Source organism: Haliaeetus leucocephalus, unplaced genomic scaffold (assembly GCF_000737465.1).
Source record: "Haliaeetus leucocephalus isolate CR32 unplaced genomic scaffold, Haliaeetus_leucocephalus-4.0 Scaffold932, whole genome shotgun sequence".
Lineage (NCBI taxonomy): Eukaryota > Metazoa > Chordata > Aves > Accipitriformes > Accipitridae > Haliaeetus > Haliaeetus leucocephalus.
Window position 1 is genome coordinate 17,721,334 of NW_010973368.1, and position 24,664 is coordinate 17,745,997.

The following is a 24,664-nucleotide window of genomic DNA, read 5'->3' on the forward strand; positions in this document are numbered from 1 at the left end:
CCTGGAATTACAGTCAGTCCCTTTGAAGTTTCTCTTCAAGGAGAAAACAAGAATGTTGAAACACTTTTGAGGCATGAGGTAGACTGATTTATTGCACAAATATCCTTAAATGTACCAAAAATAAAGTTTTTTCATAACCTAAAGCTTTTATTTGCTGATGAATCAAACATACCAAATAGTTCTCGTCTTGAAAGGCATAGTGCAACGTAGTAATCCACTGACAATCTCCATTCACGAGGACATTTCTCTCCTCTCGGAAGCAAGCTGTCTGAAGGAAGAGAGAGGAAAAAGCCATTGTCAACATCAACAAGTAGTTTTCACAGGATGAATATATATGGATATATTTATTATGGATTATTTAAAATTACTGAACAGAGGTCTCTATTCATTGGAATTCAGTCTGCACAAGTGACAACCCAGGGAATCTGTGCAGGCTTGTAGTCAGGCATTCAGTCACTCTAATCCTGACTGTGACCTTAAAAAAACTGAAACAAAACAAAACAACCCAACGAACACACACCCACCAAAACACCAAAAAGCCCACAAACCAATCTGAGTCAACACTGAATCTTTGTTCCATAATGTATTTTTAAAAGCCAGAAAAATGGTAACTTGTCACTGCAATCTGTAGCAGAAAGATACCAGCTCTAGGAAAGTAAGTCTGGTGGTTCTGAAAAAGACCTTTGTGAAAATAGAGTTTCATCTATACTTTTCTTACATTACAGTTCCAGTTCCAGACACTGCCAACACACTACAGGAAATAAGCAGATTTTACTGTCTTATCTTTGTTCAGTATAATGCATTTTCATTTTCAATAATCTTTCCTCTACTTCAAACAGCACACTGCAACACTTCAGAGAAGCAAGCTCTGTGTAACAACAGGTTTTCTCAGCATCTTTACATAAAACCAACTTTCATGAACTTCAAGCGAGTCCTCCTTAATAAAAATATATTAACGTTTTTATTGGATTAGAACCACCAAGATGCAGACCTTGGGACTCTTACACTACTCTCAACTCAGAGAGCCATTATTAGGATATTCTGTAGCTGCAGATTCAGGTGTTTGGGTTCTAGATAATAATTGTTGGGTTTTTTTTGTCATTACCGCTTGTCCAGATGTCTTAGAAAATGCACTATGGAAGACACATGCCTAGGAAGCCCAAGCCTTCCCATATACTGATTGCACCTTCTAAAGGTATCTCAACCATTTTTCCCCCTAAGGAAGCAAAAGTCAATCTACAGTTCTACTGAAGACGACCATACTGTGGCCACATTGTAAAGTCAGCAATTACTGGTGCAAAGAGATGTAAATTGTAATTAAATGTTAACTGAGAGTGGTTTAACCGTTTATGAATGCAAGGGCAAAGTATCACTCTACAAAAAGTTTGGCAGCAACAGCAGCTCCAAGTAATCCTATCACCTGCCTGCAGGACCAGAGCACAGGACTTCGCAGTTTTTCTGGCACCACAATGTGAGGAGGCTGCCAACACAGAAAACTAGTTTGTTTATTTTCAAATACATCAGTTCCTTGATCCAGTTCACTGTGCAACCTCAAATAGCGAGGGAATGTTATGAACCCTCCAAAAACAGTAATGCTGCTGAACATTTTGCATCATGACTTCAAAGTATAAAACTCTCTTTCTCTGCTTACACTATCTTAAAAGGCCTTGAGATGTGCCTTGAAAAAGCATGACAGGCTACCTAATCAGACAGTCAGGACTTATTTGGAGCTGTCAACAGTAATACACTAATGACTATGTATTTTGCTGTCAGAACAACGAATACAAATGGTCCACCTTATCAACATAAATGGCATGTCTATTTTTGCTTGCAACCCATTTAAGGATGTCAGCTGATATTCACTAATCTTTCCTGTATTTTAGTGGCTTCTAACCATATGTTTTTTTCCTGCAGCTAGTGCACAAACAAGCAGTATTTAGATAACTTTTTGCTATTTTTAATAAGTCATACAAAACAAATAAACCAGTACAACAATGTGCTTCTCAGACCACTCATACAGTGGATAAGAAACCACCTGAAGTCTGCTTTTCAGTGGAACTACCCACTTAAAAGGCTACTGTATTCTTGCAGGCTTCATTTTAAAAACTAACAAGTTTTACCACATTTGGGAAATTTTAACATACAGATGTTTTATGAACTTGATATGCAGGTTATAAAGTCTTGCTTATCCAGAAAAGCCAAATCAAGTAGCAAACTTTACCGGAAAAGACAAAGGGGCACAGCAGAGAAGACAGTTCCTTTATTGCCCTTTGTAGATGGGGAAAATCAGTGGAAAGAGAACTTAGCTGGACTGTTAATTGTCCTAAGTGTGTACTGGGAAAACTATTGCTCATTATACATCTTTCTTGGTGGATAATCCTCTTCCACCTCTCACCTGCCTGAGAGGGTAAGAGGAGTTAGTCGCATAATTTGAAGACAGCTTGTAAACATCTGTCTTCTCAGGACATCTCTACATGTAAAAGTTTCAGCTATTTAGGTAGGCCATTTAATTAAGTCACTTTAAAAGTGACTGAAGTAAGCCAGTGTAGCTGTATTTCCATTAGAGTTTGGGAGCCCTCTACAAGCATTCGGGTTTAAAACAATTCTATACTGACCAATGAATTAACCCATCTGAAATCTGTGTAGAAAGGGCACCAAATTTCCCCTGTACAGGGGAAGGCTTAATGCAGAACCACTGATGCAGCACAGCCAAGAGTGTGAACACTCCTGACAGCTCAAAGAACAGCCGAGTGGCAGTGGCTGCCGCCGCTTGTAAAGAAGAGCATGGACCAATGGACAGAGCGTGACTAAATTAAACTTAACAAGAGGGAGAAGATTTATTCACAGGAAAAGAGCTGGCACTGATTCACTGAAAGGAAGGGAGGGACTAGGAAGGGTAGGCTGGGGGGAGGAGGTGTCAGGAAGGGGACAGAAGAATGGGACAAGGAAGGGTCAGCAGGCTCCATCCTCAGCAAGCAGCTAGCCTTCGCCCCTTAACAGAACTGCTGCAAGTATTGATGCACTACATGTATTTTCCCCTCAAATCTACTGCTCATTTACCTGCTGACTTATGTAATATTACATTTGCCGTAACGTTTTCCTCTACCATGCAAGAGTAGGTATCCTAGGAATATGCCACTTCCCATAGCATATTCTTAGTAGGTCTTTTCCTAATCTGTGAAGTACCCATTCACATTTACATAATTTGTTGTGACAACGTACATATCCTTTAATCAAAAATACCCTTCTGAAACAGATTTACCTTCTTAACACATTTTGTTTTACAGTCTGAATCTGTGATTCCAAAATACTTAGTTATAGTTTCACCAGTTATATAAATCCTGTTACAAACTGTAGGATGCAAAGCTCCTTAATGTATGCTTTCTGAATGCAAGGCAAACAAGACCTTTTCATAACGTTTTTGTATACAGCTGTGAATGTCATAGTAGCACCAATCTCAGCTTTCATGTAGTCTTTAACTTGCCTTTATTGTAAACAAAAATCTGGCCAATAAATTCAGGGTAAGAACTAGGGCAGACTGTCTGGTAAACGAATACACAGTAATGCTGAGAACAGATGCCTGGAAGGGACTGTCAGACTTGATTGCATTAAAACAGCTTAAGAAAAAAAGAAAAAAGAATGAAGCTCCTATGTTCATGAAATAATTCTTCCTAATCTGGAAGAGCTTCAATGTAATTTTCTTATTACCATTTAAAAAATTCTCTGCATTAAAGAACCATATTACTTACCTCTGCCCTTTTAAGCATTTCCCACTTATTTAGAATTTTCATTGCATAAATGCGCTCTGTACACTTCATTTTAACAACTGCAACCTGAAATAATAAGATATCTTTATTTAACAAAAGCATGGTCAGAAGAGAAATACAATTTTCAAACAGCTTATTGGTCACAAATTAATAAAATAAGTTACTAAGGAGTCATCAGCGATCAACTCACACATTGATAAACTACAGCTTGAGTCTTTGCTCCTTCTATATTCCTTCTACATTATTACTATGTGCTTGATGCACAGCACACCATGTGTGGTCAAGTGCTCATGATTAAGTACACTGGGGATGATACAGGAGGAGCATGAAGCTTTTCATATGAAGATGCACAGTACAGCTGCATTGTTTGCCAAGAACAAGTGATGCTTGTACGTCATGCCTTCAGCCAATGAGGCAACATTTAAAAGGGCAGCCTGAGAAAACAAGAAAGACTGCTGTCAACAGAAATACACTGCCATTTGACTAATTTGTTTTCACATTTCAGGTTTCAAAAACTTGAAAGACATTTGCAAATTAACATGCTTTTGTGTACTGTATGCAGATATTTAAAAAGAAGCAAAAACAGTATTCATTTACTTATTCATCATTTTGCTTGAAGCATTTTACTATGCATCCTGTGTATCAGACTTGCTTGGACTGGTCTATTACAAACAGTAGCTGTGCACATAGTTGTACAGTGAAAGAAAAAACAGAAGACTACAAAAACTTCAAGGCTTAGGAATGCAAAGACTTTATTTTGACCAAGACTTGTATTCTTCAAGACCAAAACTAATTCTTCTTGTGGTAAAGCCATCATTTCCACAAAATTCTTCCAGCTGGCAGAAGAAGAGCAGGCATCACGACTAAGACAGCAACACTTTCACAGGACTATACATGGACTGCTGCTTCTCAGCTCATGTCTATTTCAGAAGTAGAAAACCAACCAGCTTTCATTGCTTTCAACAGGGCTCTGAGTAGCAGTGGGAAAAGTAACAGCTTGCCCCTTCTGTTGCTTAAAAACACTTGTCTATAAGGGATTCAGGAACTACAGCAGCTCTAAGATGACACTGACTATAAAACAAGGTTGAAATAGTGCGTCAAGCAGAGCAATACTATACAAAGTCAGAAGTTCTGAGGAGGGAAGAGGGAAATACACCACCTCCCTGCACCTTATCAGTAAAGGACTTCCAGATGAGGGGCAGGGAGACAACTGCTTCTCCAGTAACACAAGAACGGGATTTTCACATTCAGACAGACACCTCGCTCTGCAGATGCACACCTAAGCCTTCCACCCCTCAGTGTGTGAAGCTCCACTCACCAGGTCACGTCACAGATGAGCGACACCTAGTACACACCTGCACACAGAGTCATGTAATGGAAACAGCTTAAGAAAAGGACTCGCAGGCACCCATCACAGGAAAGACGAGGGAACCTGGCCCTAAACGCAGCCGGGAAAGACACTAAGAAGAAGCTTCTGTAAGCAATGCAGAATATCCACGGCTACATTACAGCCCAGTGTCTCCTGGCCTACAAACACCTCCCGCAGACACTGCTTGTGCTGTGGGGGAAGGATGAGTAAGACAAGAAAGTCTCAACCAAACACATGAGGTTCCTTGGCACATAAGAAAGCGCTCAACACTGACTTTCAGTAATGGCCTAAAATGTTGAGCCTTGCTTCTAGCCTCATCACGGCCTTGCAGTTAAAAGCCATTGTAACAACCTCTCTCCATACACTTAATTGAATCATTACCCTGATACAGCTGAAGGCACACTAAGTCAAACTGCAGATTAAAAGCTTTGAGAAACTGCAAGATGCTGACATTACCCCCTATACATTTTAAACTCTGTTCCGTACAGAACATGATGACTCAGGAAATACCCCCATTTCCACTGAAGGGACAGACCAGAATTGAGCGCAATTACCCGCTGCAGAGGAACAAAAGCTCTGGGGCAGAAGCAATTTGCAAGCATAGCTCTGCAAGCCCTGAAGAAGCAACATTCAAGTTTCATTACACCACAGCACTAGAACTGCTCAGCCATTTAGGTACAAATACAGTGCACAAATCAGAACCCAGATATGCATCTACTGCACTTTATCTAAGGCCATCACAGTCTGAAAGCACTGCAGGATGGCAGAAGTTTGAAGCGTGCTCAGCTGCTGAGGAATGACGTGAGCCTGGCATCGCCGAGCACCCGCACAGCTGAGGAGCTGTGCAAACGTTAGAACAAAGTAGTAAATGAGAACAGGCCTGGAAAAAGAAAAAAAGAAAAGAAGGAAGCCGAATCTGTAGGACCTATTTAGCAATTCCCCAGTTGCTATCTATATTAGTGCTATTTATTTTCAACTGAAAGGACTGCTTAAAAAAGCCCAATTTAAACTTTCTGGAGGAAGATAATTGTCTTCTGTGGAAAAAAGTAGAATTAATAAAAGGAAAGTTGACTCATTTTCACATTAAGGGGATGTCAAGTTATGGCACCAGTAAACACACTTCTGCTTTAGTTGTAAGGGTGACAGTGGGATAGATTCTCGTGCCAGTAGAAAAATTCATGCAACCATACAGCAAAACAGGTAATTCCCCAAGAATTTTACCTCTGAAAAGAAACCTGAAAAGTGCAGATGATGCCTCACAGAAGGAACAGAATTTTGGCCTCACTGGACCTGACTCCTCAACGCATTCTAATCATTAGAATTTTTTTTTTTTTTTTAAGAAAACAAACAGACATGCACAACCTAAACCTCACTGATGCCTGAACTGAAACAGGCAATAAACTAAATTATGCCTTGATAAACTCAGTACTATTATAAGAAAGAATATTTTCACAATATTGCAAAAAGTCCTACACCCTTTGTTCCATAAAACACCTCAGTGTTTCCTTGAGTTACCTTTCTTTCACTTTCTTTGTCAGGTGGCAGTATTTTTAAGTTTATATTTGTCATATAATGCTTTGGCTGCTTCTGAGATGGCACGGTATAGCTGTTTTTTCTTACTTTTGTATTAATTCCTCTTTCTCTGGCATACCTCAAATTCAATTACAATAACCACACTGACCACTTTGCGAGATCAAACAGAAACCTCTTATATTGCAATTGTGCTAACCATGCAAGATGTCAGGTTTCAAATATGATGGCTCCTATACTACATACCAATCCACCACATCTACTAACGTAAGAAAAAATACTCGGTGTTCAGAGGTATTCCAAAATTCCAAAGGATACAGATTTGTACACTGCTGCAAATGCCTTACTTTAAGAACAAAAGCATTGCTTCTATTTTCAAGGTTTAAAAGTCTACTGGCTGAACAAGTGCTCATGTTATGCACAGACTGTAAAAGACCAGGATTTAATTTTGACGCTCACTCTTCACTTCCAAGACTATTACAACTTACACTGTAACAGGAGTTAAAAAAAAAAAAAGTATGTTAAGAATAATGAAATGAAAAAAAGGCACAAGCAGAGGTATAAAACAGCTTCTGAAGAAGATTTAATAACCTAAAACATTCCAGGCCTGGAAGAGATAACAGCTATGATAGGCATACAAAACCATGAATGTTGCAGAGAAGATGAACAGAGAACAATTATTTGCTGTTTCTAGCACAGAAATTGAAAAACATCAAATAAAATAAAAAGGTAGCAAGATTAAGGAAGCATTATTGTCACACAACAGTTCTGGAACTTGGCCACGGGCTGCTGTGGACACCTTAAGTATTCAGAGAGTATCTAAGTACATGCTTAATACCCGAGTAACACACATAGCAGAAGTCTCAGTGACTACTGACCACAGAGTTACAGGTGTGGTTAGGGAGTCCCTGAACCCTCAGCCACTGGGAGCTGGGAGGGTTCAGCTCTGCTCCGCCTTTCTTCATGCCCTGATGAAACCTACAGGGTGGGAATCTGAGCCAAATCAGCCTCTACAAACATGACAGAACTTCTCACCACTGTACTCTGCCCTTTGAGTGACATGATCAGCATTAGTAAGCAGCATCAAGTTATAAATTATCTTTTATGTAAATGATAAGTATGGCATAAGAAAGTGCAGAAATCATTTAAATGCAAGACTGGATTTCCAGAAAACAGTTAAGATAGTTAACAAAAAGACTTCTTGGAAACCATGCTGGCATTAATTTCAAAGCAAAGATAAAAAAGCTAAGTAGGACACTATTCCTGCTCATGGCATGTTAAAATGTTGCAAGTAAAACTTATCCTCAAGGACTGGACTTTCAGGAATAAGGTGAAACACAAATGCAAAAAGTTCTCAGCTGAGAAGAGGAACACAGACAGGTGACAACCTTCATGCAATCAGCTTATAACAGGGGGTAGTTAAGACAAACACAACTCTGGAATTCATAGGCAGATACACACCACTAGAGATGGGTAAACATTACTGCCTTGTAGAAATACAAACTCACCGGAAACTCCACACACAGCCACACCTCAGAGAAATAAACTTTATCTGGAGCAGATGTCAAGGAGGGCTATTGAGATGATCAAGGAACTAAAGAGCCTCTCACACTACTGTGGGAATAGAAAAATCTTTACTTGTTAAAAAAAAAAAGTGGATATGATTGCTGCCTACAAATAAAATTGAAAGGAAGGACATCAGTAATAAGGATGACAAAAGATAAAAGATCTGTTTAGGCTAATGGACAATAAAATTACATGGATAAAATAGTGTAAAATTACCATGAATTAACCTTTGGCAGGAACTTGGAATGGTTCTAGACATTTGAGCAGAGATTTTAGACAAGCCTTTCAACCAGGAGAAGAGTTGAAATGTCATTTCAGATGTAAACAATTTATCCATAATGTCTTATTACCAGATTCATAATTGAATATTACAGCCATTTCCCTCAGTTAAAGCTTGTATATGCCACTTTTACTCTACTATTTCTGTCTCACGCTATTGATACCTTGGTCACTAGCTACTGAAAAAACACTGCAGGAACTGCTTTACCCTCCTGATACTTCGGATATGAAAAGTCTTTGATATATAGCTCATTAGTTAACAGTTTTAATACTGCATCTTTGAGGAAAAACTGGTCTGGACTGCTTTATCAGTTTTTTCATGTCTATTTTACATTTAAAATGAGCAACCAGAGTGTCTTTTGGTAGGGTTCATATGCCACAGTGCACATTCCCAAAGCAAAATCATATTTTTGAACACACAGCGTGGATCTTCATGTTGTGCAAATAAGAAATCACTTGGAAGTGCCAGCCAGAAAGGTTCTGCAAAAGAAGAATAAAGGCCCCGAAAAACACCTAAGCTCTTCCTCAGCAATCAGGGGACTGCAGACACAAATGGCTGGTCTCGCAGCAGCACTACAATGAACTGTGTCTCTCCAGCTCCTTGCAACCTGCCTGTCACCATAGTAACTTGGTGCTGCCATACAAACAGACACGGAGCTGGGGAGGACTAAGATTGCAACCAGCTCTTTTGAAGCATTTTCAAAACAAAGCAGCTTCTTTCTTTGTCCATTTCCAGAGCAGAAAATAGCTTGCTTTGGTATTTTTCTTGTGAAGACCACACTGTAGAAAAGCAAAGCTAATAAAATATTTCTTCTGCATCATATTCTGAATGCTCCGACTCTTTGAATAGCTGGATGAAAAGTGTCATATGTTGTGTGCGATACTTAGGAATTCAGTTCATCTACAATGTAGGAGGGTATAGTCCCTGCTAGGTACCTAATACCAATCACCAAAGCTTCTGAATAGGCGGGACAGCCGTAATTGCAGTCTGTAGGCTCACTGTGCCCCAGGTTAATTTCCAGAAGTACATAAAAACATTAAACTCAGTACCCTACAGCTGCGGGAAAAGGCACAAACAGCTCTGCATCTCACTGCCAAGCACAACTGTCCACAGGAAGCTTAGGTTTTGCATATTCACTTTTGAGTCTCACTGCACCCTTAGCCAGTATATCTCTCATTAGGAACCACATACTTTATCAGAAACTGGTGGTACACAGGGGATCATCTTGTTCTCTCAACCATTATTTTTTGTCTTCTGGAAACACTTTTTTTTTGTCTGTTGATTCCAGCTCAGACTCTGACTAAGCATCCTTAGTCGAGGTAACACATCCTATTGCTGAACACTACAGAGATCAAGTCTGTACACAACAGCATTTATATGAAAAGGTATTTCTAATCCATCCAGAGCAGTAATACTTAGGTGGGGCACATTAGGAGTTTTAGTTATTTTTGTGCTAAGCAAGACCAAGCAGTTCCACCCTTCCGCTGGAACCACAGTAAGCGTTGCTCATTCAAGAAATCCTTGCTAACAAACAAGGGAAGGAAAACAATTGTTTCAGTCCCATGCTGCCAAATTTCCAGGAGGTGTCAGCCACGTTATACAATCCAAGTTCTCAAACAAGGTATATCGTGACCCGGTTCTTCTTTCAACAACTGCTCTTCATTGAAATGCGTTAATCTACAGCAGTGTGCCTAAATTGTCCTTTAAACAAAATGAGGAAAAGCGATCTTAAAGACTTACAAGTACATTACTAAGAGGTCAGATAAAGCTTGCAGAAAAGCAAGCGCAAGTATTTAGAGCCAGACAGCCCCTATACCCAGGATCCTCCTCCCATCCCTCTCACCATACTGTAGCACTAGTACTCCCAGTTCCTTTGACATGCAGAGGCAAACACCAAGCACACAGAAGGCACTTCTTAGGCTGGCATAAGTTTCTCAGGCAAGCACAATCCCACCCAGCCGAGGTTCTCAGGACATTATTTCATTTCAAATAATGGTCCACAGTATTTCCAGATGGAAGGAATAGTCAGGCACTTGCAAACTTCAAGCCACAGGTGGTTTGGGTTCTTTGTTTTGGTGTGGTTTTTTAAAGGTCTAAAAGCTGGAGGAGTTTTCCATTCCATGCTCATATTATTTAAATCTTCTCCTAAAGAATGTGTATTTTCACTAGTTAACAAAAACCTTCACCATACACAACATACTCATTCTTGTCTACAAAGACAGACTTCTACATTAAATTTATTAATAGAAACCAGAATTAAGATTACAGAAAACCATTTTAGTTCTGATTTTATTTCAGGGGGATTTTTAATTATTATTAGTTTTATTCTTCATAGAGGTTGCTCCCCTGTACACAAGCTATCTGCCTATCTGACCCACAAAAAAGAAAGACTGAAAGTAATATTGGGGCACTCATGAAAATGTTCCACCCAGCTGGGTGTATGCCCAGGCAAATACAACATAGGCAGGGAAGAGTCAGGAGTAGTTTATCCTTCTTACAGCTAGCATTTCATATTATATGCTATTCTATGTGTCATGCACTCAAAGAACATTTAAAACTTTTCTTTGTAACTATGAAACTTCTGAAAATATTAAATTATGTTCTCAAGCCAGTAACTCCAGGAGTCAAGAGCCTTAAAAGTGGGTTTGCATGGCAAGGTTTTGGTAGCGGGGCGGGCTAGAGGGGTGGCTTCTGTAAGAAGCTGCTAGAAGCTTCCCTTATGTCTGACAGAGCCAATGCCAGCTGGCTCTGAGACAGACCCGCTGCTGGCCAAGGCCGAGCCCATCAGCGATGGTGGTAGCGCCTTTGTGATAACACATTTAAGAAGGGGAAAAAAAAGCTGGTGCGCAACAGAAACTGCAGCTGGAGAGAGGAGTGAGAACATGTGAGAGAAACAACCCTGCAGACCCCCAGGTCAGTGCAGAAGGAGGGGGAGGAGGTGCTCCAGGTGCTGGAGCAGAGATTCCCCTCCAGCCCGTGGGGAAGACCATGGTGAGGCAGGCTGTCCCCCTGCAGCCCAGGGAGGTCCACGGTGGAGCAGATCTCCACCTGCAGCCTGGGGAGGACCCCACGTTGGAGCAGGTGGGTGCCCGAAGGAGGCTGTGACCCCATGGGAAGCCCACGCTGGAGCAGGCTCCTGGCAGGACCTGTGGCCCCGTGGAGAGAGAAGCCCATGGTAGAGCAGGTTTTCTGGCAGGACTTGTGACCCTGCAGGGGACCCACGCTGGAGCAGTCTGTGCCTGAAGGACTGCACCCCGTGGAAGGGACCCATGCTGGAGCAGTTCATGAGGAACTGCAGCCTGTGGGAAGGACCCACATTGGAGAATTTTGTGGAGAACTGTCTCCTGTGGGAGGAAGCCCACGCTGGAGCAGGGGAAGAATGTGAGGAGTCCTGTCCCTGAGGAGGAAGGAGTGGCAGAGATAACATGTAATGAACTGACCCCAATCCCCATTCCCTGTGCCCCTGCGCCACTCGGGGAGAGGAGGCAGAGAACTGGGGAGTGAAGCTGTGCCCAGGAAGAAGGGACGGGTGGGGGAAGGTGTTTTTAAGATTTGGTTTTATTTCTCTTTACCCTACTCTTATTTGATTGGCAATAAATTAAATAATTTCCCCAAGTTGAGTCTGTTTTGCCTGTGATGGTAATTGGTGAGTGATCTCTCCCTGTCCTTATCTCGACCCATGAGCCTTTCGTCATATTTTCTCTCCCCTGTCCAGCTTAGGAGGGGGAGTGATAGATGTGGCTTTGGTGGGCACCTGGCATCCAGCCAGGGTCAACCCACCACAGTTGCTGTAAAGGATATTCAGACTTTCAGTTTACCCAGCATGCACAGTGGCTGGCTTAGTTTATGAGAAAAGGAGAACGGTGTGTTTTGGCAGGCGGCTAGAGAAGAAATCCCTATGTTCTGAGCTAGGCTATTTGTGTGCTAGCATAATAATGAGAACTTTAAGGAACATTTTTTTCTCTTGCTTTCTCAGATCTCCTGTGTTATGAGAACGTTCACTCAGGTGGGTTTGGATTACCAGTTAGGTTTTGTTCTCATATTGCTGGAGAAAGTGTAAAGAACCAGGCTGAGTTCTCCTGGTTTGAAAAGGAAAAAGAAAGAAAAAGGCACTGACATGCCAGTACAGATATGTACTGGTGATTATATTAATTTGCCTTACATTAGATACTGATTTTGCAGTTATGTTCACAGGGACAAGCTCACATGCGGTCTCAATCCTCTCTCCAGTCAAAGACCATGTTTCCTTGGCTTATATGTTGTATGGCAAAAATTGACCACTGATCCTGACTAATAACTAATATCACACCTTTATTTTGTTTAAGCCATCTTTCTTCAAAAGCTACTGATTTACACAAAAGTTCTTTGGTAAGACTAAAGCCCCTGGCATTCTCCAAAAAGTCCAAAGTAGCTAAACTGGGGAGAATGGAATGTAGTTTTCATCCTTTTTGAAGTCTGCCTTGTTTAGCTGTTCAGCATTTAAACTACTTAATTCTAATAGGAGTATGTTTAGTTTAATTCTGATTAATTTCTTTATGCATTCTAACAAATATTTTATAGGTATTTTTAAAATGTATTTCTAGCAGATAGTTGTGTTTGGGTTGTTTTTTTTTTAAACAAGAACTAATGAATACCTTTATAACCACTACAATCTCATCAACTAATTTCTAACATAGCTCCTATGTATGTGTGAACATACTATGGAAAAATTACAGCTCCTCCATTCAGTTTTCTCAAAGTGTTCCTTTATACCACTCCGATGCCAGAAGTCCCTCTCAAGAAACTAGATTTTATTTTCTTATTACGCAATGCCAACCTTTTTATAATTACTATCTTATAATGCCTACAATATTTGGCAGTTATAGCAGTGTAGTAAACACAACAGTCAAAGGATTCATTCATAAGCAAAAACCACGAAATATTCTCTGGCAAGTGGGATTAAAGTATAATGAACTTAAAATCAATGACTCCTGCATAATTTAAACTGATAAAAAAGTTTCAAGCTGCTACAACTATAAACTGAAACTTTTATAATTAAAAGATGAACAAGACAAGGTGATATTGACAGATAACTAACACCACTGACTTTGTGAGCGCTCACAGCTCTAACAGAAGGATGAAATTCAGATACTTTCTCATTTCACTTCTGTGAAATTTCATTTCCACTAGGGGGGGATGGGATGTACAAATTGCTTTAGTTAAGTTCCATGCTTTTCCAAATGAAAGAATATGTAAGACCTTGTTGATTCAGGCACTCCAAACACTATTAATACAAGTTTCCACCCGGGATTTGTATCTTTTATACACCTTAAGACTCTTGATCCAAAGCTAAGAAAGGTCATCCTAAACGCCCTAGCAAGCATAAACTGAAGTCTCCTGAAGTTCATATAAATAACTTCATCTGCTGTTGTACTGAGATTTTCAGTTGGTCAATCCCTTAAGTGGAGAAGAGCATCTTTTTGGAAAAGAACAGAGCAAGTACTATGGAAAACAGCCCTTCCTTAAAGTTACACTGTGTGAAGGAATTCCCAACACTGACTCCATCTGCGAGTCACTATAAAGGGTTCCCTTGACCTGAAAGCATTTTTGATAGCTATAGCATTCACAAGTCTTGCTCTGAAAAGATCCAGAAACCACTTCTAATCCCACAAAAAGACAAACTGCCAAAACACTAATCTAAAATTCTTTAGATATCAGTGGTCACAGCCACTATAGCAAGTAATTTGGCACAGCAAAACCAGAACAGATGAAAGCAGCCTGTGCTGTGCCTTCCCATCTATACTGTATGCAGTTCGGGAATTTTGCTTCAGACTGTATCTAGCCTAGTCTCCTGGACCAAACATGCTTTGAAGCTGTTAGGAGAGTCAAACCCAGTGATTGATTCTTATGTACTCCTTGGGGCCAGAAGCACATTTGGTGCACACCTGGAACAGAGGTTCTGGCTTAGTTTCCTCCAAAAGAAAGCCAGCTCATGCATAGCAAAATCATTCTGCAGTAAGTGGGGGCAATCTCTTCAAAACTGTGCTACTGCTTTGAATTAAAACCCTAATGGAGAGATAGACAGTTACCTACTACTGTCTTGATTCTCTAGGCCTTTTATCTATTTATAAACCTTTTCGCTCAGACCTCTTTTGTGGACTTAATTTGTAGCTTTCAGCCCTTCCTTAGACTTATCTAATTTTTCTTCCCATTTCTGCTTTTTCCTGTCCAACTCTTTGTAGTAACTTTTCTCTCTAACAGCCATGTTCAAATAATACATGCCAGCTAAAATCAAACACTCAAGTGAAAGAACCGATTTTCATGCAGTATTTCTACTACCCTAAGATAACAATTTCTTTTTGTAACAAATGTTGCAACTCATCAAGTTCAACATCCACTAGAAAGTGAACTTTTGTCTTAGAGGTCAAGATGTTACTATTTATCTGGACATTTTACTTAAAATGCTCAAGTTCCTTCAGCAGCTATGCTCACAATGATTACGTGTGAACTACAAGTTACCCATCACACCATTAGACGATGGCACAGATGAAAAGATGTTCTTGAAACACTAATTTCTGTCTTAGGTGTCCGTCCACCTTCCTCCAAAGCAGTCTCTAAGGTAGCTTAAAATTATGTGGATATGAAGCTATTACTTCACGCACTACCAAGTGCATATGCACATAGAAACCTCATTGCTTTCTGAACCTAGCTCAAGTAGGGTCCTGGCATTTTTCTAGCTTAGTTTCTGGTCTGCCCCTGATACCTCTGTCCCACAATCAAACCCTATGAGAAAGAGTTTGACATGTCCAGGGCACACCATGCCTGGAAGGAGGGCCCTGCACAGCACACAGTCCTGCTCTCTGTGGAGAAAATGGGAGATGAAGATAAGGAAGCCTAGCCTTAGCCATTGGCAGCAGAAGTTGTAACAAAGTGCTAATGGGCTGAAGCGAGCCGCTAATGGCTGTCACTACATTTGACTTTAGTGTGGGACTACTTAAAAGAAGCTTCCTGAAAGAAATCTAAGGCGTTTTCTACTTACAGAAATTCTCTAGTTAATAAACTCTTTTGCTGACAGCTATGGCTTTAGTTATACATACTTAAATGCTGAAAGGGTTGTCTTTGAGGTTCTCCAGAAGTCTCAGGTATCCCATTCCTACTGGAGGGGACATACTCATGAATGCTTTTGCCAGTGGCAAGCCCTATCAGACTTCTGTGACTGGTGAGACTTTCATCAAGTATATTAAGAAGTAAAGCTTCAGTCCAGGGTCCTGGGACTGGCGAGTCCTCAAAACACAAGGCGTTCCTATCATCCCAGCATGATTCAACTTGCTGTCCAAAAAAACAGATCCAGCAGCCTTTGATCTTCAAAGATGACAGGGAACAGCCTTTGAGGCAGCCAAATGCGTCTTTGTGCATTACCAGATTGCTACAGAGACAGGCAGATGGGTGGAGCAGCCTCCACGTTCCTACCATAGAAGCAGCCCAGCTCTGTGTTAAATTATAGCAGCACAGAAGAGTACATATGGCAAGTGGGAGAAGAGATCCCAAATTCAGCTGTGCAGCTGCTAGGTGGGACCACCCTGTTCATACACACATTGAAGAGACACTTGTTTTGCTACACTGAAGTCAGAATGAGCCAGTCACAGAAATGGCAGAACTGGACACTAAATATGCTGCTTCAAAGGGACCTTTCACTAGTACCTAGCTACATCCCACATTTGGTAGTATTTTAACACATCTGTGTGAAACTTCTGTCTTTAGGACAAGTACAGCTCAACTGTAGCAAGAAATCAGATGCACAGACGATGAAAGTTACATTACTACAACATTAAAAATCTCTTACCTCACCAAATGCACCTCTTCCAATCACTTTTATAATTTCAAAGTCATCTCGATGCAGTTGCATTTCCTTTACCAATTTTGTAAATGGTCTTGCTGTTTAAGAAAAAAAAGAATCAATTATGAAGAGAAATATTGTAAGCCAAAATAATCCATAAACCAGAGGTCAAAAGTACTCATTGCATAGCCAGTGCAATAATATTTTTTCAACTACTATTAGAACTATAGAAGTAAAAAATATTAATTACGCTATTTAATTAACACTTAGAATTTTTTAAAACATTCAATCCTATGATTGGTTCTGTCTTGCTGCCAGTGAGTAAAGAGCAAAGTAGTCTTTCAGAATGATTTCCCACCACCCCCCTTCTTTAGGGTTTTGTGAATCACTGAAGGACCATATGAAAGGAAGAGAGCCGATTCCTTATTGGTAAACCCTAGAGAAAATCTGTCTTATCCTTCAGTCACTAGAATAATTCTCTTCTTAAGCAGAGTTCAGCTTTACTTTTTATTATTTCAGCTAGTACCAGCTAAAGCTTTAACAACCCACTCTCAAGAGATAGCTGTATCTACTCAATAGCAATGAAACCATTTTCTACAAGATCTGTGGCTAATTTAAGATTCTTTACTTTGAACTATCTTTCCTGTTAAGCAACATTCACCACATCTCAATTAGACCAAGTATTGAAGGGCTGCAGCCTAAAAGATGTCCAGCAATTAACTAACCTACACTTACATTATTGTCGCGGTCCCACTGGATTCAAGATATTTCTTAAAATACCTGGTTGATAAAATTCCACTGTACCTGCAGATCCTATCAATTTTCTCCTTTCCAGTTCCCATTCAGAATATTTTATGTATTTCTAGCATATCACAGGATAAGGATTACTGTTTAGATAAAATATGTTACAATTCACTACTCTGATTATGAAGACCAAATCAATAAAGAAAAACAGCGGTGCAAGCTAAACTCCACAACAGCAAGTATGGTGTCTACAAAGCAGCAGCTTACACTTCTTACTAACCACAAAAAAGATTGCTGCTCTTCACCTCATCACAAACATCATTAGACTAAAGAGACCGAAGTTTTTAAAACACATGTATTTTTCCCATTTGCAACTGAAAAAAACATCACAGCGCTACTACTTGTAATTCAGCTCAGACTCCCATTTTACCTCACCTTACGTTATGATTAAGCTAATGAGTTATAAGCCAAACAATTCCTGCAAGAGGGGTCACTGCTTGTTGATGTATTTCAGACACTAACACAAACAAACAAAACCTTACAAACACACAGAAGATACGGAAGTCTGAACTGGAGATTACAGACTTCATACTAAGTCTAACCAAAAAAGCCTGAAAACCTCTCAGCAAAAATTCATATAACAACTAATAAAATGAAGAAATAGCTGTACTGAAGAATAACCATGCTGCTTCTTTGTACTTAGGAGAGGTGTTATTGAAAAGGTTTCCCCCACAAGTAATACCCCTTTCACTGCATGTTTCTTTTGTATCTGAAGTGCAAAATTTAAGAATGAGACTCTACTAGATTTTCTGCTAGATTCCTCGTTTCAGCTGGGCAGAAAACGCCTACCACGTTCTGCCCCACCACAAGGCCATTGAGACTACCATCCCAAAACCCCAAACTGTTTCTAACAAACTTACCCAGCAACACCAACTCAAACCAGTTAGAGACCTATACTAGTCCAATCAGACACCTATACAACTAAATACCACTGCCGATGGCTGTGATATATATCCATTATTTTGCCAGGTTCTCTTGCCTTCTTTCCTTCCCATCAAATCAGGACAGACTAAGGAAACACAGCTACAGATAAGAGATAAATATGAAGTTCTATTATCAAGTTATGGATCACTATGACAGAATGCAGGTCATTAGACTAATTTTGCAGAACACCAGCTTCTATTATTAAAATTCAAGCAGAGGGGAAACAAAATCTAGTAATTTTACTTCTGGGGGATACTAATGAAATTTTTTTTTTTTTTTTAAAGAAATAACCAATTTTAGCAATAATTCTGGTCAATAAACAGAATACCAAAATAATTGTTTTAAGTATTTATAAAAAACCCCTGCTGCTGTAAACTGATCACAAGCAACTTTCAAAGCAGGAAGACGCAAACCTACGCAAGCTTAAGCTGTCTTGTACACTTAAAAAAAATCACCCTTATTTCTTACATTTTTCTTGTTTTGTCAACTGGTGACAAAATATTTTATTATTTTGTCTACAGTTTTCCTTGGTTTGAAGTGTATCACCTCGCTAAAATTGGGATTCGGTTTAGAAATGCATTAAGTTGTATTAAAGCGAGTGAATCCAATTAGTTTTCTATTTTAAAAGATAATATTTATTATGTATCAAGCAGAGCATGTACTTAAATTTGAGTAAACAGAAGAAACAGTGTCTGCAGAGAAAGGCATTAATGCTATATTTCTAGGAACTTTATCCTTCAGGAAGGAAGGATTAGCAGACCTCATTCTCTTTACCGCTATTTCAGTTGGAAAACTGCAAGAGTCGTAGATTGGTCCTGCTTTTTTGAACTCCATTGGTCAACTGAAGCAGCACATATTAAAATGAATTAGTTTAATACCTGTAAATGAAAAAAAGTATTCCCTCCTAAAAGGAAGTTACTAGTTTTACAAGCTATTTGTGCACTTAACTCATGTTGGCTTTTAGTATTTAGCAGGTGTGCTGGTGTTCAGAACCACTGCAGCTTCAGTGGTCTCTCTCTTGGAAAGCTAAGCACCAAACATGAATATCTGAATGTACAGAAAAACTTTAAATTGGATACGACTTCCACTGAAATGCAAAAATTCGAGTCTTTGTCAAGGTATCTAAGATTCCTTAAAAGTAAATAAAATTTGAAAATAAAACCTAATATCCACAGAATCTCATCATCACAGAGACTGCAGCAGAGCTCACGCAGCAGATCAGAGCTCAGAGGAGGCAACACACCATTAATTCATTTAAACTGATATTCACCTTATTGGCATTTTTTGAGTAGAACCTTGTTTACACCAGGATCTGACCTGCTGCTTTTAAGCACTGGATTGCACAATTTTTACCTCTTTGTAAGTTAAATCAAAAAGTATTTCCAATTTGCTTTCCTGCTCCCCCCTCAGGAGGTTGCTGTTCCTCAACACTCTCATATCCAGATCAGTAGCATGTACAGAACTGGCACAATTGAGTGAGCAGAAACTTGCACCAAAAAGTATCAGAGAGCTGTGTTCACTGTGCTTGCCAGAATGATGCCAAGTGACATACCCACCACTACGTAACTGGTAAAAAGCTCCAGCTTCTCCTTTTACATATCACTATTTTACAAATAGGGAACTCAAAGCAAACTTCTCTCTATATAGTGGAATGGACAATTACACTTTACTCTTTAGTTTTGATCCCAATATTGAAAGCAGGACTTATGGAGTTCATTTAATACTTAATGAAAGTATTTCATCCTGGCAAACAGAAGCATTAGCTGTACTGGGGGTTGTGTTGGCAGTGATTACTGAATTTTGTTATATATACACTGTTGTCAGGGTAACATTAGCTGAGAGTAATTGCAAGAGTTTGTTTATTCGTGACTATGAGGCTGTAATCATAATTTGGGACAGGCCTTCTATGTGCAATATATTTGTATGCATCACTGCCTTTTCTCTCAAGCTGATTTTGCATTATTATACTTACACTTGTTTGGAAGAAGGGTATTCTCCATAAGGCCACACAAGAAAAAAAAACCTCAACTAATTTTAACGAGCCAAGAAATGCATGCTCTCAAGAATATAATACAGAACAGTAACAGTCAATGTTTTGATCAATATTCATAACAGGAAGTGAAATGCCAGCATTTATTTCTTCATTGAAAACCAGGTTATGTATTAAAGACATAATTCTCCACCCACAAACAAATTCTATTCCGATCATATTCTCCTCTTCCCCTGATAGATGGGACTAGGATATTTTGTTTGCACAAAAAGAAAACATCAATTTGAATAATTTGAAAACATAATTTGAAGCGCAGTCATACGTAAATAGGTTTGTGATTTAGGTTTGTAAGCTGGTACATCTACACTGAAGTCAATTAGTATTGTGCCACCTGATAAAAGATATTTGAAGACTGTTTCGGAATGACTAAAAGGTGCAGGAAATGCCAGCGGAGATAATCTGATGCATCAGATCGGGCACTCCGCACTGCTACCCCAGGAATGGGTACATGTTGGCCTCTGTCAAGGTCAGAAGCATATGTCAAACTTGCACTCATTTCTGAAAGCAGGTCAGGGAAGGATGGTAGTATTGTCAACATCACCCTCAAAAAAATAATAGGACAACTTCTCCCAAGCTAGAATGTGGTTAAAAATGAGAAGTGTTGAGGTATGTTTTGGATTTTTACTTTCTGTTCAGATTCTGAACCATTCAATTTGTGTCAATAATAGCTTTTGTGATTCCAGATAATATAACACCTTTATATTACAGTGGACAAAAGACTACCCGCTGGGATTATGATAACTACTGCTTCAGTGGTGGAGCTACCCAACGGCTCTAATTTGAGGACTCCTGAGAATTTTGTCAGGCAGTGCAAGTTTCCAGAAATTCAGAGTCACAATCACTGAGTCAAAGCTGCCAAATGTTCAAGAACATCTGATGTTTTGTATCATTGGCAGCTTCAAGTTTTAAATAAATGTGACAACTGCAGGAAAATAATACACAGACTTACAGGTCTCTCTCAACAATTCAGGTTGAAAGGGACCTCAGGAGGTCTCTAGTCCAACCTCCTCCTCAAATCACAGTCAGTATTGATTTCAGACCAGGTTACTCAGAGTTTTGCCTGGTCAGGTCTTAAAAACTTCCAAGGATGGAGACTCCATGGCCTCTCTGGACAACCTATTCATATACTGGACTGCCCTGCACCAGATAGTTTCACAGTTCGGAACTGATCGTGTAAGTGATTTGAGGTTTAAGTCATTATATAACATGATGATAACATTCAGGTATATCTACCCAGAAAGTATGTCCAAACTGTCTGGTCATACAGAAATTCATCTGCCACCACGCTCCCTTTATCTACTCATCCCCTTTACAAAACATTGTGGTAGGAAACTATGCGAATTGCAAAATATTAATGTCAGGGAAACAACAAAAATGACGCAGATAATTGTCTGTGGAGCCATACTCCCACCAGGCAGATGCAATATTTTATTTAAGATGTTTTCTTTGGAGGAAGAACATGAAAGAGCAGCAAGTTTTACCATTTCCCTCAACCATTCCCCTTAACTTACATTCTAGAAATCAAGTAACTTGTTTGCCCTTTGTGCACCCTTTTCAAAGAAACAGCATTCCTGTGATATTGCTACTAAAACAGTAGGCTGACAGGTTTAACAAGTTAGTGCTTGTATACATGTCTTGGGAGATACCCACACCCAGGTAGCCCCAACCTGCTTACTAGAGTGATAAATACCAGTTACAACCCACACTTGAGTTTTAAAGAAGTACAATCCTCTTGCAGCCTGATTGTGAAATTTTCCCTGTATTTTAGAAATGTAAATTTTTGTTAATTCTTCCATCCTTTGTTGACTCCAGTCTTAATTTTTCCAGTATAAATTTTGCCAATAGATCCTTGCCTCCCTTTTCCTGTGCTGGCCTGTTTCCTCTTACTGTCTACCCCTGTGAATGTTTTTTTTCAGTCTGGTTTCCTAAGGAAGTAAGGTATGTGTGATCATACTGTTTGGCAGTCTGAGCCCATTCCTCCTGCCTGCTACCTTTTGATCCCAGTGAAGACCCTTAATATCCCCTTTACAAAATGGTATCTTTGGACACCTTCAGTGACAAGTTGCTACAAGTTTTATAAAAAAAAAAAAGGCAGTGAATAGGAAAGCCACTCACAGTATCATCTCCACTAAGGGAAAGGCTGCAGCAGGAATAGAGCAATCACCTGCTTAGCTGGACAACCAGCACATACTAAGGTGCAAAGCAGACATATCTTGCTGTCCATAGTCATGGAAGGACAGTAGAGCAATACTGACACAGAAGAGGGAAGAAAAGGAGCGTACAGCAGAAAAGGGAAGGTAGTACAGTGGGAAGGGCAGGAGTTTATTTCACTGAGCCTCGTAAAGGAGGCAGATCCCGGTTCTGCAGGAAGCCAAACTTCACCAAGTTCTGCTGTTTACAAGCAAAAGGTGACACGTTCTGTGTTCTCTGACACATTTTCTGCCAGGCCTTTGACTTCTGCCATGCCCTCCCTCCCATTTTTATAACATACGTACATACAGTTCACTTACTCTGCCTCCTGCTCAATGATCCGATTCTTCATCATTCATCAACATCCATTAGACAATAAATTCAGTGGTGCAAGACTTTGATTATCATTAAAATGACACAAGCTCCACTGGGTAAAAACCCGAGAAGCACACCTGGTTACCTTCTGCAAAGTGCTTACAGCCCTTGCAGAACAGCCTCTTGATACAGGGACACTGCTTCACACACTGCCAGAGTCCCCTGTCCACCTAGCTAGTGCCTGCCTAGTTAGTACTTCCCAATTTTAAGATGTTCTCATCTAACAGTATTTATCTGAACTGAAATGCCAGCAGAAACAGATATATACACTAATACAACACCAAGAAAGTCTGAATCTTCTTGAGGCTGATTGCCAGCATTTTTCAAGAAAGTGGTAACTATTATTAAATTAAATATTGTATTGTGATACTTAATCTGGTATACAAATTATTTAAAGAAACCTCAAACTTTTCTGAAGAAGCAGCACACAAGGATAGCCACTTGCAGCCATGATTATGGATTTTGCTTCAATTTATGAAAGTCTTCTGACATATGCAAAATAGAGTGCCTGACCACTTTCAATCAGATACCTTGCTGGTATGAGTTTGGACAAGATTTGGATTAGATAATTACATGCGAAATCCTCAAAGGTTTAAAAGGATAAAACTGTCATTACTTTTAGGCATAAACCAAGACTGAGTGCTCATAGCTTCTCCATTTTGCTCCACGAGCATCTTTATCAGTTACAGAAAAACTGATCCTGGCATTTACAATTTGTGTGCTAGTTTGAGATAACTGCATGAAAAATTTATCACTGTGCTAAAGGGTAATGGCATCGGGAAATGTTTTGAAGAAAAATATTGAGTAGTAGTTCTGGTGCTGAACCTATTAGCGTCGCTAAATTTGCCAGCAGAAGAGCAAGGCACTTACCTTGAAATATCATCCATGTTCACTGTTATTCTTTTTGTGTGGCAAGCCCCAAAAGCAAGTACCACATAGGACTAAATCCGCAGCAATATGCTACCATTTGCCAGCTCGTTGATGAATGTTACCACAAACACTTAATAGCTGGCTATATGCCTGACTAGCCCATTCACTGCCTTTCATGCTTATAATGAAAGGACACCAAAGATAATACTCAAGATTTGTACAGACAAGTACTGAGGAACATGCAGATGGTTCCAAGTAGTCCAAGCAACAAAACATGTTGCCAGTTTAACTGCTGTCAAAGCCACCATGCCTCTCTTTGAGAGCTAGACAACAACAGAGTTCTAGCAGGCGAGAGGAAGTAAGTGTTGGCTTACGTATCCAAGAACAAACAACAAATTACTATTCTCTGTACTCATATATATATATGTATATATAAAAAAAAAGACAGTAGCTTATATTTTTATATATATATAAAAGACAGTAGCTTACTACGGAAAAATAATGGTCAGGTAAAATAAAAACCACACCCAAAGCTAATGGTATACACTAATGCTAAAATGGTTGCAAGTCCAAGGAAGACGAAGCTTGTATCTGAGATCTAACAGAGGAGGAAGCTCACTGCCCAATTTCTCCTCTTCATGTTGTGTTACTGTCATGGAATGATCCATAATTTAGGAAAGTACAACTTGGTCTCTAGAACCAATTCAGGCAGGGTTTGTCTTTTTCTTTTTTTTTTTTTTTAAATACTGAAGTGGACCTTGGAAGGCAGAACTATTAGTACTAGGACTGAAAAAAAATGTGACTGTGAATAGCATTTAGTTTGGGAAACCCAGAAGTGACTCACCATCCACACAAGCTTGGTGCAGCCTCACAATACGTAACATTTTAGCATAGAGCTGTCAGGACACAGACAGGCTTTTTTAAGAAGGATGACACATTCTGAACAAGAAAACCTGCACCTTTATTAGTACTAACCAGGACATTTCAAAAAACACTCAGCAGCTTCTAGCCCAACTCATGGGAGAACTAAGAACGCTCCTAGAGAAACTGTGTTCCTGACTGCAGTTTGTAGTCCAGTTTTTCATACCTCTTTCCAACTTGTTACATTTGTTTGGGAGAGGGA

General features: G+C 39.7%; 1 protein-coding gene across 4 annotated transcripts in view; it reads right to left on the reverse strand.

The window, feature by feature from the left end:
* CDC42BPB (CDC42 binding protein kinase beta (DMPK-like)) overlaps positions 1-24,664 on the reverse strand; it is a 100,328-nt gene that overhangs the window by 54,542 nt on the left and 21,122 nt on the right. For all 4 annotated transcript variants that reach the window (XM_010583982.1, XM_010583981.1, XM_010583980.1 and 1 more), the window contains exons 2-4: positions 16,335-16,426; positions 3,750-3,833; positions 173-268 (exon numbers count right to left, since the gene is read on the reverse strand). In XM_010583982.1, the coding sequence (XP_010582284.1) occupies positions 173-268; positions 3,750-3,833; positions 16,335-16,426 (272 nt within the window). The remainder of the gene's footprint in view (positions 1-172; positions 269-3,749; positions 3,834-16,334; positions 16,427-24,664) is intronic.